This window comes from Brassica rapa, chromosome A02 (assembly GCF_000309985.2).
Source record: "Brassica rapa cultivar Chiifu-401-42 chromosome A02, CAAS_Brap_v3.01, whole genome shotgun sequence".
NCBI classification, from domain to species: domain Eukaryota; kingdom Viridiplantae; phylum Streptophyta; class Magnoliopsida; order Brassicales; family Brassicaceae; genus Brassica; species Brassica rapa.
In genome coordinates this window covers 21552270-21567032 of record NC_024796.2, presented here as the reverse complement: position 1 = coordinate 21567032, position 14763 = coordinate 21552270, and the positions used below count along the sequence as shown (strand labels likewise).

General features: G+C 31.6%; 2 protein-coding genes across 2 annotated transcripts; both read left to right on the top strand.

The window, feature by feature from the left end:
* The first annotated feature begins 255 nt into the window (after positions 1-255).
* On the top strand, positions 256-6365 carry LOC103848471 (putative receptor-like protein kinase At3g47110). The gene is made up of 2 exons (XM_009125372.3): positions 256-5635; positions 5771-6365. The coding sequence occupies exons 1-2, from the start codon at positions 2989-2991 to the stop codon at positions 6127-6129; spliced, it is 3006 nt and encodes a 1001-aa protein (XP_009123620.1). The 5' UTR covers positions 256-2988; the 3' UTR covers positions 6130-6365.
* Positions 6366-9790: 3425 nt separating this feature from the next.
* Positions 9791-14104, top strand: LOC103848469 (putative receptor-like protein kinase At3g47110). The gene is made up of 2 exons (XM_009125370.3): positions 9791-13373; positions 13509-14104. Exons 1-2 carry the CDS (start codon positions 10697-10699, stop codon positions 13865-13867), a joined length of 3036 nt encoding a protein of 1011 aa, XP_009123618.2. The 5' UTR covers positions 9791-10696; the 3' UTR covers positions 13868-14104.
* Positions 14105-14763: the final 659 nt, after the last annotated feature.

Here is a 14763-nt window from a genome sequence, read left to right as displayed (position 1 = left end):
GCCATGTCTTAGACCATCTCCAATGTATTCCTCTATTTGTTTTTCTAAAATAGAGGAATTTCATTATAGAGATGTATTTTTCTATTTTCTCTCTTGAAAAAGAATATTTTTGATATATTATTTTCTAAGTTTACAAATAATACTTTTTATTTGTGAGAGTTGAAAACCAACCCAATTTATTTTAGTATTTTATAAAATTATGATACTATTTACACTAAATATTTCTTTACAAACTATTATGTAAATAAAAAATATAATTATATTTATATAAATAATATGTTTCACTAAAAAAATATTTTCGGTTATAATTTTTTAAGTAAAATGTTAAAGGATCATTTTGTAAAAACAAAAAGAGAAGGTGATATGGCAAAAATATAGTTTCTCATTGGCCGATTATTTTTGCCTACGTGGACACTCTATCTGAAGCTTATATCCTTCTCTTATTACTTGTTTGATATAAACTATTGGTACCACGAATATTAGTGAAAACCATATACCCACGTAATCCTCCATAAAATATGTATTATTCAATAAGCATATATTAAATTCAGAACTAATTTTCCTTTAAAGTTTGTTTTCTACTCCAATAATAATTATACTATATAAATGTAATCTCTATAATATTATTTGATAAGTCAGTTTCCTACGTGACGCGCTCACGTTAATTGTTACGATAGTTTATTACAAAAACACCTTTATATGAATTAAAATATTATATCCAATAGTTATTATTAAAAATATTTAATAATTTATGCTAGTTAAAATTTTAAATTGGTTTCCTTTTTATATTTTTCAAATAACATATATAGTAAAAAGGGAAATTTGATATAGTTAAAGATGAAAATCATATATACAAAAAAGGAAAGAAAATATATTTTGTAAAACTATATTTTATGAAACTATATTTTATATATAATAATAATCAAATTTCGTTTAAACTAGAATCAAAAGTAAACGTGCTTTTATTTGATGAAATATGTATGACTCAATATAAGCCACAAAATGAGTAACTTAAACATGGGAAAATAAATACAATTTGATGTATCCAAGTAATAAGCAAATCGACTAAATATTATATATCCAAATTACATTTATAATTAAAATTAAAATAATATAATATATAAATTAAAAAAATAATTAAAATTATAACTATAATATTAATAATTTTAAATATATTTATTTTATAAATATTTATACCCATGTATGAGTACGGAAAAATCACCTAGTATAATATATTTCATATGTCATCTGAAATATGGTCATATATTAAACTATGTTAGCATATATATCTAAATATAATATTCAATATTATGAAATTTAATATGTTTATGATTCAAATTACGTTTTATATCATTTAATAAATATATAGTATATAAATTATATTATGTATTATACATAAAATAAGGTCTACATCATTGGAAAAGTTTATACTAAACTATTATAAATATGTATCATTTTGCTCCGCAAAGTTTATATGATAATCAAAAATCATATATCATATAAAAATGGTTATTTTTTTGTATGTTGATATATAGTAAATTACAGTCTTATATATTCTAATGTAAAAGGTTTTTCCTTGTAACAATAAGAAAATATGGGTTCACAGAAAAATACAAAAATATTATGTGTCCTCATAATGTAAATTTTTTTTTATTCTTATGATTTAAATATATAAAAAGACTAAAATTCCCGGATATTCTTATATTTTAAACTGATTTAACACTATCAGAAACAATAATTCTAATTCTAAATTAATATCCAATAGAAATCAATTAAAATGACCCCAATTATTACTAATCAGCCGCAATATTTTTATTTTCTAAGAATAATCACGAAATATTACAATTTTGTTTCATTAAATATTGTATTAAATATTCATGGATATCTAACTGAGTAATGCCAGAAAATCCCAAAAATATATTCAGATACACAAAATACTCCATATTTTACCAGAATCTGATCCGAAAAATAAAAAATACCCAAAATTTAATCTGGATATCCAATTTCTTAAACAAAATTTGAAATTTTACCTGCAACCCGAAACTATATAACCGAATACCCAAACCAAAAACTTAAAAACTATTTAATACTAAAAAATATTCAAAATACCCGAATATATCTTATTTACACAGCATATTTAGGGTATTTTGGGTATCTGATCGGGTCTCTAGTCGGACCCGGGCTCGGGTCCAAACAAAAATACCCAATAGGTTTTTTCCTCTCGAATGTATTTTCTGGTTAGTTTTGGTTTGGTTTTGGGGTCCATGTAAAATGTATAGGCCAAAAAGAGTTAAAATATCTCAAATAAACTAATTCAAAAATTATATAATTTTTTTTAATTTTTTTTAATATAATAAGATTTTATAACATAACGATGTACAACAAACCCAAAATACTACTTCATATCAAAATTTGTTTATAATCCAAAAACATGCGCTTTTGATCACATCTAATAATCAATTAAGTTTTGAGTGTTCTTCAATAAACATAAGCAATTGGTAAATTGATGGTTTGTGCTCGTATCTGATAATCCAAATTTAAAATTGATGAAATCAATGAAGCTGTGCGCCAAGATAGTAGTCTGAACAAAAGTGAAATTGTCACTACAGTTGTATTGCAATAACTACAAAATTGTTTTTCTTATAACCACAAAAATGTTGAATGGTGACTTAATACGTTTTGTGCATTACACCGCCCAGAACACTGATAGAGATTGATAGAACGGTACGTTTGGTTCAAGTAAATGAGTTCAAGAGTCTAGTTTCAACAAAGTTTAATGTAGGCCACACACACACAATGATGGATTGTCAAGTTCGTAGACTTTTGTGTTGATCGTTAGACATCATGTTTACGTAACCGGTGCTAGAAGACTCCAAAGAAATATGTTCCCACCAAACGCGTACTCCAACAAATCACTATAAATTGTGAAGCATATGAAGATTCATTTTCATATGCAACAGGGAGAAATCAATAAGAGATATCATAAAAATGGGGTTGAGTGTTCATCAGCTTCTTTTTTTTCTAATGTTTTACGTTTCAACATTTTCCATTGTTCCCTCAGCTTCCTTTTCGTTAAATACGGATAGGGAAGCTCTGCTCTCGTTCGAGTCCCAAATGAGCCAAAACCCACAATCACTTTCATTCTCTTGGGACCCAAACACATCTCCTTGTAATTGGACTGGCGTGACTTGCGACACACGTATCAGAAGAGTGACTTCCATCAACCTCTCTGGTCATGGTCTCACCGGTTCCATAAGCCCAAGTATTGGTAATCTCTCTTTTCTTACATCTCTCCAACTTCAAAATAATCAACTTCGAGGTCCAATTCCAAAAGAGATCACAAATCTTTTTCGTCTGAGGGTTCTTAATTTAAGCTCTAACAGCTTAGACGGATCCTTACCTTCCAACCTAAGCAAGTTAATAGAGCTACGAGCCCTTGATCTAACCTCAAATATGATCACGGGTATCGTTCCGAACCAACTTGGTGATCTCAAGAACCTAACTATTTTAAACTTGGGAAAAAATCTGTTGCATGGACCCATTCCACCATCTCTTTCAAACATTTCATCTCTTACCGTTTTAAGCCTAGGCACAAACTCTCTTAGTGGTCCAGTTCCTAACGAGTTGGGTCGTCTTCAAAGGCTTCAAGTCCTTGATCTCACCATAAACAACCTCTCTGGAACAATTCCTCCTTCTATTTACAACATGTCGTCTCTAGAATCATTGGTTATTGCTTCAAACAACTTTTGGGGTCAGTTTCCTAGCAACATAGGATACACACTTCCAAAACTCTTGGTTTTCAACGTGTGTTTCAACAAGTTCAGCGGAGAGATTCCAGCTTCTTTATACAACCTCACAAATATTAAGGTTATCCGCGCTGCACACAACCTCTTAGAAGGGACCATACCATCAGGATTAGGAAATCTCCCATTCCTAGAAATGTACAACATTGGATTCAATAAATTAGTTTGGGGTAGAGATCAAAATCTTGATAGTTTCATCAAGTCTTTCAGTAATAGCTCCAAACTTAACTTCCTTGCATTTGATGGAAACCTCTTGGAGGGTGTTATTCCGGTATCTATTGGCAATCTTCCGAAGAATCTTTCCAAACTTTTCATGGGAGGAAACCGCTTCACGGGTATTATTCCTGAGTCCATCGGCGATCTGACAGGATTGACTCTGTTTAACATCAGTGACAACTCACTCACTGGTGAAATCCCTCAAGATATTGGGAAATTGAAAGGTTTGCAAGTGTTAGAACTTGCGAGAAATCAGCTTACTGGGAGAATACCAGATTCTATTGGTGATCTTGGCGGGTTAAATGAGATCAATCTATCACACAACAAACTACAAGGTAGGATCTCACTATCATTTGAAAACTTCAAGAATATGTTATCCATGGATCTATCCAGCAATATGCTAAATGGAAGCATACCAAATGGAGTTCTTAACCTACCTAGCTTGAGTGCCGTCTTGAATCTATCTAGCAACCTATTTTCTGGTCCAATTCCTCAAGATATAAGTCGCCTCGAAAGCCTTGTGAGTCTAGATCTCTCTAGTAACAACTTCTCAGGCCACATCCCTTCATCTATCAAAGATTGTCAAAGCTTGGAGAAGCTAAACATGGCGGGCAATAATCTAGACGGACCAATCCCGGATGCATTAGCAGAAGTAAAAGGTCTAGAGTTTCTTGATCTCTCTTCAAACCAGCTTTCCGGTGTTATTCCTCCAAGACTTCAAGATTTACAAGCAATGAAGTTCTTGAATATTTCATTCAACAATCTTGAAGGATGGGTCCCAAACCGTGGAGTTTTCAAAGATCATTCTAAAGCTTATATGGAGGGGAATCCAAAGCTCTGCATTCACACTTGTCGAAAAACTCGGACGCACAGAAAACTTTTGAAAGTTAGCGTTATTACATGTGCGGTTGGTCTGATTGCAATATGTGTGATAAGTTTCTTGATTTGGAAAAGAATGGAAAAGAGGTCTACCACATCTACCTCATCATCAAATTCACTCCTCAAGGAACCATTTATGAATGTTTCATATGATGAGCTCAGGAGAGCTACTGAAAATTTCAACCCTAGAAATATTCTTGGTGTTGGAAGCTTTGGATCGGTATTCAAAGGGGTGATACGAGGGGTTGATGTTGCGGTGAAAGTCATTGATCTCAAGGCAAACGGATACTACAAAGGCTTTATAGCAGAGTGTGAGGCTTTAAGGAATGTAAGGCACAGGAATCTTGTGAAACTAGTAACTTCTTGTTCAAGCATAGACTTCAAAAACAATGAGTTTTTGGCTTTGGTGTATGAATTTTTAAGCAATGGAAGCTTAGAAGAATGGATCAAAGGTAAACATAGAAAACCTGATGGGAGTGTTGGGTTAAATCTTGAAGAAAGAGTGAATGTAGCCATTGACATTGCATCTGCATTGGATTATTTGCACAATGATTGTGAAGTTCATGTGGTTCATTGTGATCTAAAACCTAGCAATATTCTTCTAACCGAAGACATGGTTACAAAGGTCGGCGATTTTGGGTTGGCTCGTGTGTTGTTTGACGCATCCGATGATTGTCATCACGCTTCTATAAGCTCCACACATGTCTTGAAAGGCTCCATTGGTTATATTCCTCCAGGTTAGTTGCTCACCTTTAAATCTTATAAACAGTCTACATATGCTAAACTTGTTATTACTATTCAATATAGTTTTTTTACTACCTTGGTAACATATTTTATATTCTCACGCTGATTTGGGATTGTTATATATGCAGAGTATGGGCTTGGAGAAAAGCCATCACAAGCAGGAGATGTATATAGCTTTGGAGTGATGTTGTTAGAGCTCTTGAGTGGAAAAAGCCCAATGGACGAGCGCTTCGAAGGAGATCAAAATCTAATATCATGGATAAGTTATGGGTTTCAAAGTAACGCAATTATGGAAGTGATTGATCCTAAACTTAAGGGACTCATCGATGTTTCTGGTGCACAACTTCATGCAAAACTTGATTGCCTTAAGAAAACTATTGAAGTTGGCTTGGCTTGTACTGCGTATGCAGCTAGCGAACGGATGAAAATGAGAAACGTGCTACGTTTGTTGAAAGAGGCCAAGGGCATGCTTATCAAGGGAAACTAATTGATTATATTTTCCTATTAGTTATTTTAAGTGAATATATAAGTTTTCTTTTGTCGGGAATATATGTTTATCTTATCTCTTTAGTTACAATTTTTGTTTAATAAGGTTCATTCTGTAGTATGAACTTGTTGCTTGTAATTTTCTGATAATAAGGATGTTGAATAGCAGTAGTATTGTGGCAAACTTCAAAAACCCCGTTGTCTCAACTAATGTCTATAAATCAGGTTGTTGTGTGATTTTTTTTTTGAAAGAATGTTATATTAATCCAAACCAAAAAAAAATTGTTTTGACATTTTGTGTTATATATTTTTTTATAAAATTAGACATAAGCTTCAAGAAGCTATCTCGTGGTAAACCATAAAGCTAAACCACCCGTGAGCGCCTGGACACGGATGGAAGAGAGATCTTGTCCACCATCTGGATTAGCTGACTCGGTGACATTGGTCTTTCTCCATTTTTATGTTGGTTGTGTTCCCTCCATATATCATACATAGTTGTTTGGAACACATATCTGATGATGTAAAACTCTGTTTTGTCTCTGTTTTGATCGACCAGCAGTTGTATAAGTTGGTTCCACTGGTAGGTATAGCGCGTAGATAGCAGCTTCAGCGTCAATCCTTTCCAAACCTCCTATGAATGGCAACATATACAAGGCACATGCCAACTACATACTCAATTGCATATAAACAATAAATTCAGCCAGTAAGAACATCTTCCCAAGTCTTTTCAAACGCTACACAATCAATTGCATATACATTTTCTATATTTTAAAGTTAAATTTTATAGTTAAATACATAACTAGACTATATTACACATATTCTTATCCCTTATATACTAAATCACAAGTCACCTAACAAATCAGAATTTGACATGTGGAAAATGTTTTAAAAAAAATTGATTAAAATAAATTTCTCATCAACCCCTAATTTTCAGCAACTTTATCCTATTTTTTCTCAAAATATCACATCCACGTTTATAGTTAAGTGATCATGACTTCAAACTGTTTATTTTTCCTATATAAATTCTGATCTAATGATTTACTTTGTGCTTTCTTTTTCCTTATTTCTATCATCTCCATTATCCATTTTCATATCTACGGTTAGGGTTCATGATATTTTTTTTGCAGCAATTCAAAGCTTTTATTATTTATCACATGGATTAATATCTAGAAATCCATTATCGACAAGATTTTAGATCGATACAGTGGAATTATGCCAAGATACGGGTACATTTATTTTGAAGAGATTCTATTTTTGACTATTACAATATAGCTTAGAAACTTTCTCAATCTAATGATTTACAGACTCTTGAAGCAATAGTTTTGAGAGATGTGAAGGAGCATAATCAAAAAAATTCTCGTGGAAAGTCCATGACTACACTCACACGCAGTGAATTTTCAGTCAGTCAAAGGGGACAAATGGAAGCATCAGGTTTTGGCATGACAGAAAAGGTTTTACCTATTTTTTACTCCTTAATATTTGTTGCTTAATTAATGTTTCTTTTGTTGAATCAATTACTTTTCAGTAATCACCACTTCAATTGAGTTCGACCATAAAACTATGACGGACGTATCATGGAGCTTTTTCTTTTCGGAATACAAAGGTGAATTTACTTTAATTAATATTTATTGTAGCTGGAATTTAATCAATTATTTCTGGACAATTCATTATAGCTCAGTAAAAATCAAAGAAATGTTGTAATTTTCATTTTATCAATTCAACAAACTATTAAAATAAATATTACTAGATTTTTCACCCGCACATCCGTGCTGGATGAATTTTTATTTTATAAATATATAACATATACCATCGCAAAACTTTCAAAGATATAATTTACATTTTAGTGTTATATATTGTGTAAATCTATAATGTTATTGGTTATGTTTCTTATTCAATATTATTAATGTATAACTAGGTTTCGACCCGCACGACCGTGCGAGTTTTATTATAAAGTTTAAATTTATATGAAAAATGTTGTTAATTTTATTGAAATATTTTTTTATTATATATGATTTTTAAAAATATTAGTAGAACCTATTTTTGTAATAATATATTTTAATTTTTTTATTTCTATTTAAATATATAATTTTCATATATTGTTAATAAATCCTGTATGCTAAATATTTGACTGAAAAAATCGGTAAAAAGTGTAGAAAAATCAGATTTAGTTTTCAAAAATAAAAGGGAATATGTATAATTATTTTTTTTTAATAAATGTGGCATATTTTTTTGATAACAAAATTTGTGAACTGGGCTGGTATTCGTAAAACATTTTAACATATTATATTATCTAACATGTTAGCAATATTTATAACAAATATTTGATGCTATATCATTATTATGATCTCTAATTGTTATTCATATAAATTATGATAAATATAAAATCAAAGTAAAGATCTTTTGTTACTCACCACGGTTACAAAATCTATAGTATAGCAAGTATGTAGGGATGGAATAGTTTTATTTCATATGTATTATATTTTGAAATTTGAATCCATTAAATAAAAGAAATCAATATATATACCAGTAGCACCGATTTTATCATGTTGCTCCAGCTATGGGTTTAATAATGGCAGATTTTAAAATCTTTAAAGTGATTCATTAAGAATAGTTTTGAATGTATTTATTAGGTGATTCAATATTGCTGTTATAAGAAATTTTTCAAGATGATAAACTATGGATCATTAGAGAGCTCGACAATGTTACAAATTTCATATATGTTACAAAGTCTTGGTATCCGTTAGGAGTTCACTCATGATGACAGATTTTTTATTTCTTTAATGTGATACTTGTATCATTTAATTTGTATGTAGTATATATTAGGAGATTGTTACTGGCGTCAATCTGTTACACAAAACGAACCGGTTTATAGGATAGAGTTGTTATGAGGTAAAAACTGATATATTATTGATTCATTAATAATTGATAAATGTTATTAAGATAAAAATGAAATATAATTTTCTAGGAATGGTCCATTTCAAAAAATCACACATGAAGTGAAGTTGTGACTTCTGTTTTAATATATTAGATGATTTGTTTTATACATTTTACTTAATTATTAATTGTTATTATATATTAATATATTTTTGAGTTTGGTAAAATAAATTCATAGTATGAAATAAAAAAATTAAGAATCTCCTTCATTTTTTTCTAATTTTTACAGACTGAATACAATACAGTTTAAAATTTTATTTAGTTATATTATAGAACTGATATTTTATTAGCATAATTTATATTTCTATGTTATCTATTTTAGTATATTGTGGGATTTTATAAGTAAATAGATTATAATAATACTATATTATTAATTATGAAATCAATCGGTGCATTAATTTAAAAATATTTTAAAATTTTATTAAGATTTTGTTAGATTTTTTCCAACATATTTTGTTATAAGTAAAAATAAAATTTAAATTTACAGTTAAAATTTATTTATTGATATCTATATAATTTATAACATTTTTTAGAAATATTATGTATTAAATAGATTAACTTAAATAATCAAATAGATGTAATTGATGAAATAGACCTAGTATGAATTTTTATTGTATTTCTTTTAATAAAAAAAGATATAGAATATAATTATAAAATTTGAAAAATAGCATACACTTTTATTTTATTTATTTTATTTTGTTTTATAATAAAATCTTATTTAAATTAATGTATAATGGTATATATTATTAATTACAAAATTAATCAATGGTATTAATTTAAATAAAATATTTAAAATTTTTAGAAAGATTTTGTTAGATTTTTTCTGAACATTTTGTTATAACTAAAAATAAAATTTAAATTTACAGTTAAAATTGATTTGTTATTAATATCTTTATAGATTTAATAGATTAATATAAATAATTAAATAAATGTAATTAATGAAATGTACCTAATAAGGCTAGTATGACTTTTTTATAGTAGATAAAAATGGTACTTCTCTTTTAATAGAGAAGATGGCTAATTATGTTCAAATGTTTGCTTTATAAAAATATATGTAAATTAACATAAAATGTCGATATATACATAGTCTTATTGGTTAGTGCCCCACACCAAAAACAATCCTGCGTCCGCCCTTATTATACATAGTCTCTTTATATACAAGAGAGAGAGCTAGGGCATCACAAGAATAGTAAATATACATATATTGAGTATCCATAAATAGATATATACTAAGATCACTCTTGATTATGATTGATCTCCAATTGTAAGAATAAATTTACTATTTTTTGTTAAACAATAACTAGAGAATTGTCGACTAGTGACTTAATACGTTTTGTGCATTCACCGCCCAACAAACTGATAGAGATGGATAACGGTACGTTTAGTTCAAGTTGATGAGGTCAAGAGTCTGCTTTAACCACAAAGTTTAATGTAGGCCACTCCCACACAATGATAGATTGTCAAGTTCGTAGACTTTTGCGTTGATTATTACGTGCGTTTCTTTCCATGCTAGAAAAGTCCAATCCAAATGTATACCCAAACACTTAGTCCAATAAATCACTATAAATCATCAAACTTCTGTAAATTCATTTTCATATTCCAAAGAGAGAAAATCAATAAGAGAGATTATAAAAATGGGTTTGAATGTCCATCAACTTCTACCCAATTTTACTCTTCGGTCATTATTTCTTCTTCTTGTATTGTTTTCCCTTTCAACATTTTCCATTAGTGGGACAACTTCTTTTTCGTTAAATATTGACAGAGAAGCTTTGCTCTCGTTCAGGTCCCAAATAAGCCAAAACCCACACTCAGTTTCTTTCTCTTGGGACCAAAACACATCTCCATGTAATTGGACTGGCGTGACATGCAATACACGTAACAAGAGAGTGATTTCTATCAACCTCTCTGGTCATCGTCTCACTGGTTCCATAAGCCCAAGTATTGGTAATATCTCTTTTCTCACATCGCTTCAACTTCAAAATAACCAACTTGGAGGTTTAATTCCAAAAGAGATCAAAAATCTTTTTCGTCTAAGGGTTCTTAATTTAAGCTCTAACAGCTTAGAAGGATCCTTACCTTCCAACCTAAGCAAGTTGATAGAGCTACGAGTTCTTGATCTAACCTCAAACAAGATCACGGGTCTCGTTCCAAAAAAACTTGGTGATCTCAAGAACCTAAATATTTTAAACTTGGGAAAAAATCGGTTACATGGACCAATTCCACCATATCTTTCAAACATATCATCTCTCACCATTTTAAGCCTAGGCACAAACTTTCTTAGTGGTCCAGTTCCTTTCGAGTTGGGTCGTCTCCAAAGGCTACAAGTCCTTGATGCCACCATAAACAACCTCACCGGAGAAATCCCTCCATCTATTTACAACATCTCGTCACTAGAATCGTTAGCCCTTGCTTCAAACAGCTTATGCGGTCAATTTCCTAGCAACATTGGAGACATACTTCCAAAACTCTTGGTTTTCAACATGTGTTTCAACAAGTTCACCGGAGAGATTCCAGCTTCTCTATACAACCTCACTAAAATTAAGGTGATCCGTGCTGCGTTCAACCATTTAGAAGGGACCATAACATCAGGATTAGGCAATCTCCCATTCCTAGAAATGTACAACATTGGATTCAATTTAGTTAAGGGTAGAGATCAAGATCTTGATAGTTTCATCAAGTCTTTGAGTAATAGTTCCCAGCTTGACTTCCTGGGATTTAATGGAAATCTCTTGGAGGGTGTTATTCCGGTATCTATTGGTAATCTTTCCAAGCATCTTTCTACACTTTTAATGGGAGGAAACCGCTTCAGCGGAAAAATTCCGGAGTCCATCGGCTATCTAACAGGATTGAGTCTGCTTAACATAAGTGACAATTCACTTACTGGTGAAATCCCTCAAGATATTGGGAAACTGAAAGATTTGCAAGAGTTAGAACTAGCAAGAAATAAGCTTACTGGAAGAATTCCAGATTCTATTGGTGATCTTGGCGGGTTAAATGAGATCAATCTATCGCACAACAAAATACAAGGTAGGATCCCACCATCATTTGAAAACTTCAAGAATATGTTATCCATGGATCTATCCAGCAATATGCTAAATGGAAGCATACCAAATGGAGTTCTTAACCTACCTAGCTTGAGTGCCGTCTTGAATCTATCTAGCAACCTATTTTCTGGTCCAATTCCTCAAGATATAAGTTACCTCGAAAGCCTTGTGAGTCTAGATCTCTCTAGTAACAACTTCTCAGGCCACATCCCTTCATCTATCAAAGATTGTCAAAGCTTGGAGAAGCTAAACATGGCTGGCAATAATCTAGACGGACCAATCCCGGATGCATTAGCAGAAGTAAAAGGTCTAGAGTTTCTTGATCTCTCTTCAAACCAGCTTTCCGGTGTTATTCCTCCAAAACTTCAAGATTTACAAGCAATGAAATTCTTGAATATTTCATTCAACAATCTTGAAGGATGGGTCCCAAGCCGTGGAGTTTTCAAAGATCGTTCTAAAGCTTATATGGAGGGGAATCCAAAGCTCTGCATTCACACTTGTCGAAAAACTCGGACGCACAGAAAGCTTTTGAAAGTTAGAATTATTACATGTGTGGTTGGTCTGATTGCAATATGTGTGATAAGTTTCTTGATTTGGAAAAGAAAGGAAAAAAAGTCTTCCACATCTACATCATCATCATCATCTTCACTCCTCAAGGAACCATTTATGAATGTCTCATATGATGAGCTCAGGAGAGCTACTGAGAATTTCAACCCTACAAATATTCTTGGTGTTGGAAGCTTTGGATCGGTATTCAAAGGGGTGATACGAGGGGTTGATGTTGCGGTGAAAGTCATTGATCCCAAGGCAAACGGATACTACAAAGGCTTTATAGCAGAGTGTGAGGCTTTAAGGAATGTAAGGCACAGGAATCTTGTGAAACTAGTAACTTCTTGTTCAAGCATAGACTTCAAAAACAATGAGTTTTTGGCTTTGGTCTATGAGTTTTTAAGCAATGGAAGCTTGGAAGAATGGATCAAAGGTAAACATAGAAAACCTGATGGGAGTGTTGGGTTAAGTCTTGAAGAAAGAGTGAATGTAGCCATTGACATTGCATCTGCATTGGATTATTTGCACAATGATTGTGAAGTTCATGTGGTTCATTGTGATCTAAAACCTAGCAATATTCTTCTAACCGAAGACATGGTTGCAAAGGTCGGCGATTTTGGGTTGGCTCGTGTGTTGTTTGATGCATCCGATGATCGTCATCACGCTTCTATAAGCTCCACACATGTCTTGAAAGGCTCCATTGGTTATATTCCTCCAGGTTAGTTGCTCACCTTTAAATCTTATAAACAGTCTACATATGCTAAACTTGTTATTACTATTCAATATAGTTTTTTTACTACCTTGTTAACATATTTTATATTCTCAAGCTGGTTTGGGATTGTTACATATGCAGAGTATGGGCTTGGAGAAAAGCCATCACAAGCAGGAGATGTATATAGCTTTGGAGTGATGTTGTTAGAGCTCTTGAGTGGAAAAAGCCCAATGGACGAGTGCTTCGAAGGAGATCAAAATCTAATATCATGGATAAGTTATGGGTTTCAAAGTAATGCAATTATGGAAGTGATTGATCCTAAACTTAAGGGACTCATCGATGTTTCTGGTGCACAACTTCATGCAAAACTTGATTGCCTTAAGAAAACTATTGAAGTTGGCTTGGCTTGTACTGCGTATGCAGCTAGCGAACGGATGAAAATGAGAGATGTGCTACGTTTGTTGAAAGAGGCCAAGGGCATGCTTATCAAGGGAAACTAATTAATTATATTTTCCTATTAGTTATTTTAAGTGAATATATAAGTTTTCTTTTGTCGGGAATATATGTTTATCTTATCTCTTTAGTTACAATTTTTGTTGAATAAGGGTCATTCTGTAGTAAAAACTTGTTGCTTGTAATTTTCTGAAAATAAGGATGTTGAATAGCAGTAGTATTGTGGCAAACTTCAAAAACCCGTTGTCTCAACTAATGTCTATAAATCATGTTGTTTTGTGAAATTTTTTTTGAAAGAATGTTATATTAATTCAAACAAAAAAAAATTGTTTTACATTTTGTGTTATATATTTTTCTTATTAAATTAGACATAAGCTTTAAGAAGCTATCTCGTGGCAAACTATAAAGCTAAACCACCCGTAAGCGCCTGGGCACAAATGGAAGAGAGCATGTGGCGAACGTTCTTGTCCACCATCTGGATTAGCTGACTCGGTGACATTAGTCTTTCTCCATTTTTACGTTGGTTGTGTTCCTTCCATATATCATACAGAGTTGCTTGGAACACATATCTCACGATGTAAAACTCTGTTTTGTCTCTGTTTTAATCGAGCAGCAGTTGTATAAGTTGGTTTTACTGGTAGGTATAGCGCGTAGATAGCAGCTTCTGGGTAATCCTTTCCAAACCTCCTCTGAATGGGCAACATATACAAGGCACATGCCAAATACATACTCAATTGCATATAAACAATAAATTCAGCCAGTAAGAACATCTTCCCAAATCCTTTCAAACGCTACACAATCAATTGCATATACATTTTCTATATCTTAAAGTTAAATTTTATAGTTAAATACATAACTAGACTATATTACACATATTCTTATTATATTAGTAAAAAATACAATTCCTTCAGTACTGATATACTAAAAGTTTCTATCAATTGTC

Coding starts and splice junctions, on each gene's coding strand:
- LOC103848469 (XM_009125370.3), top strand. CDS start 10,697: ATGGGTTTGAATGTCCATCAACTTCTACCCAATTTTACTCTTCGGTCA. Junction 13,374..13,508: donor CATTGGTTATATTCCTCCAG/GTTAGTTGCTCA, acceptor TTACATATGCAG/AGTATGGGCTTGGAGAAAAG.
- LOC103848471 (XM_009125372.3), top strand. CDS start 2,989: ATGGGGTTGAGTGTTCATCAGCTTCTTTTTTTTCTAATGTTTTACGTT. Junction 5,636..5,770: donor CATTGGTTATATTCCTCCAG/GTTAGTTGCTCA, acceptor TTATATATGCAG/AGTATGGGCTTGGAGAAAAG.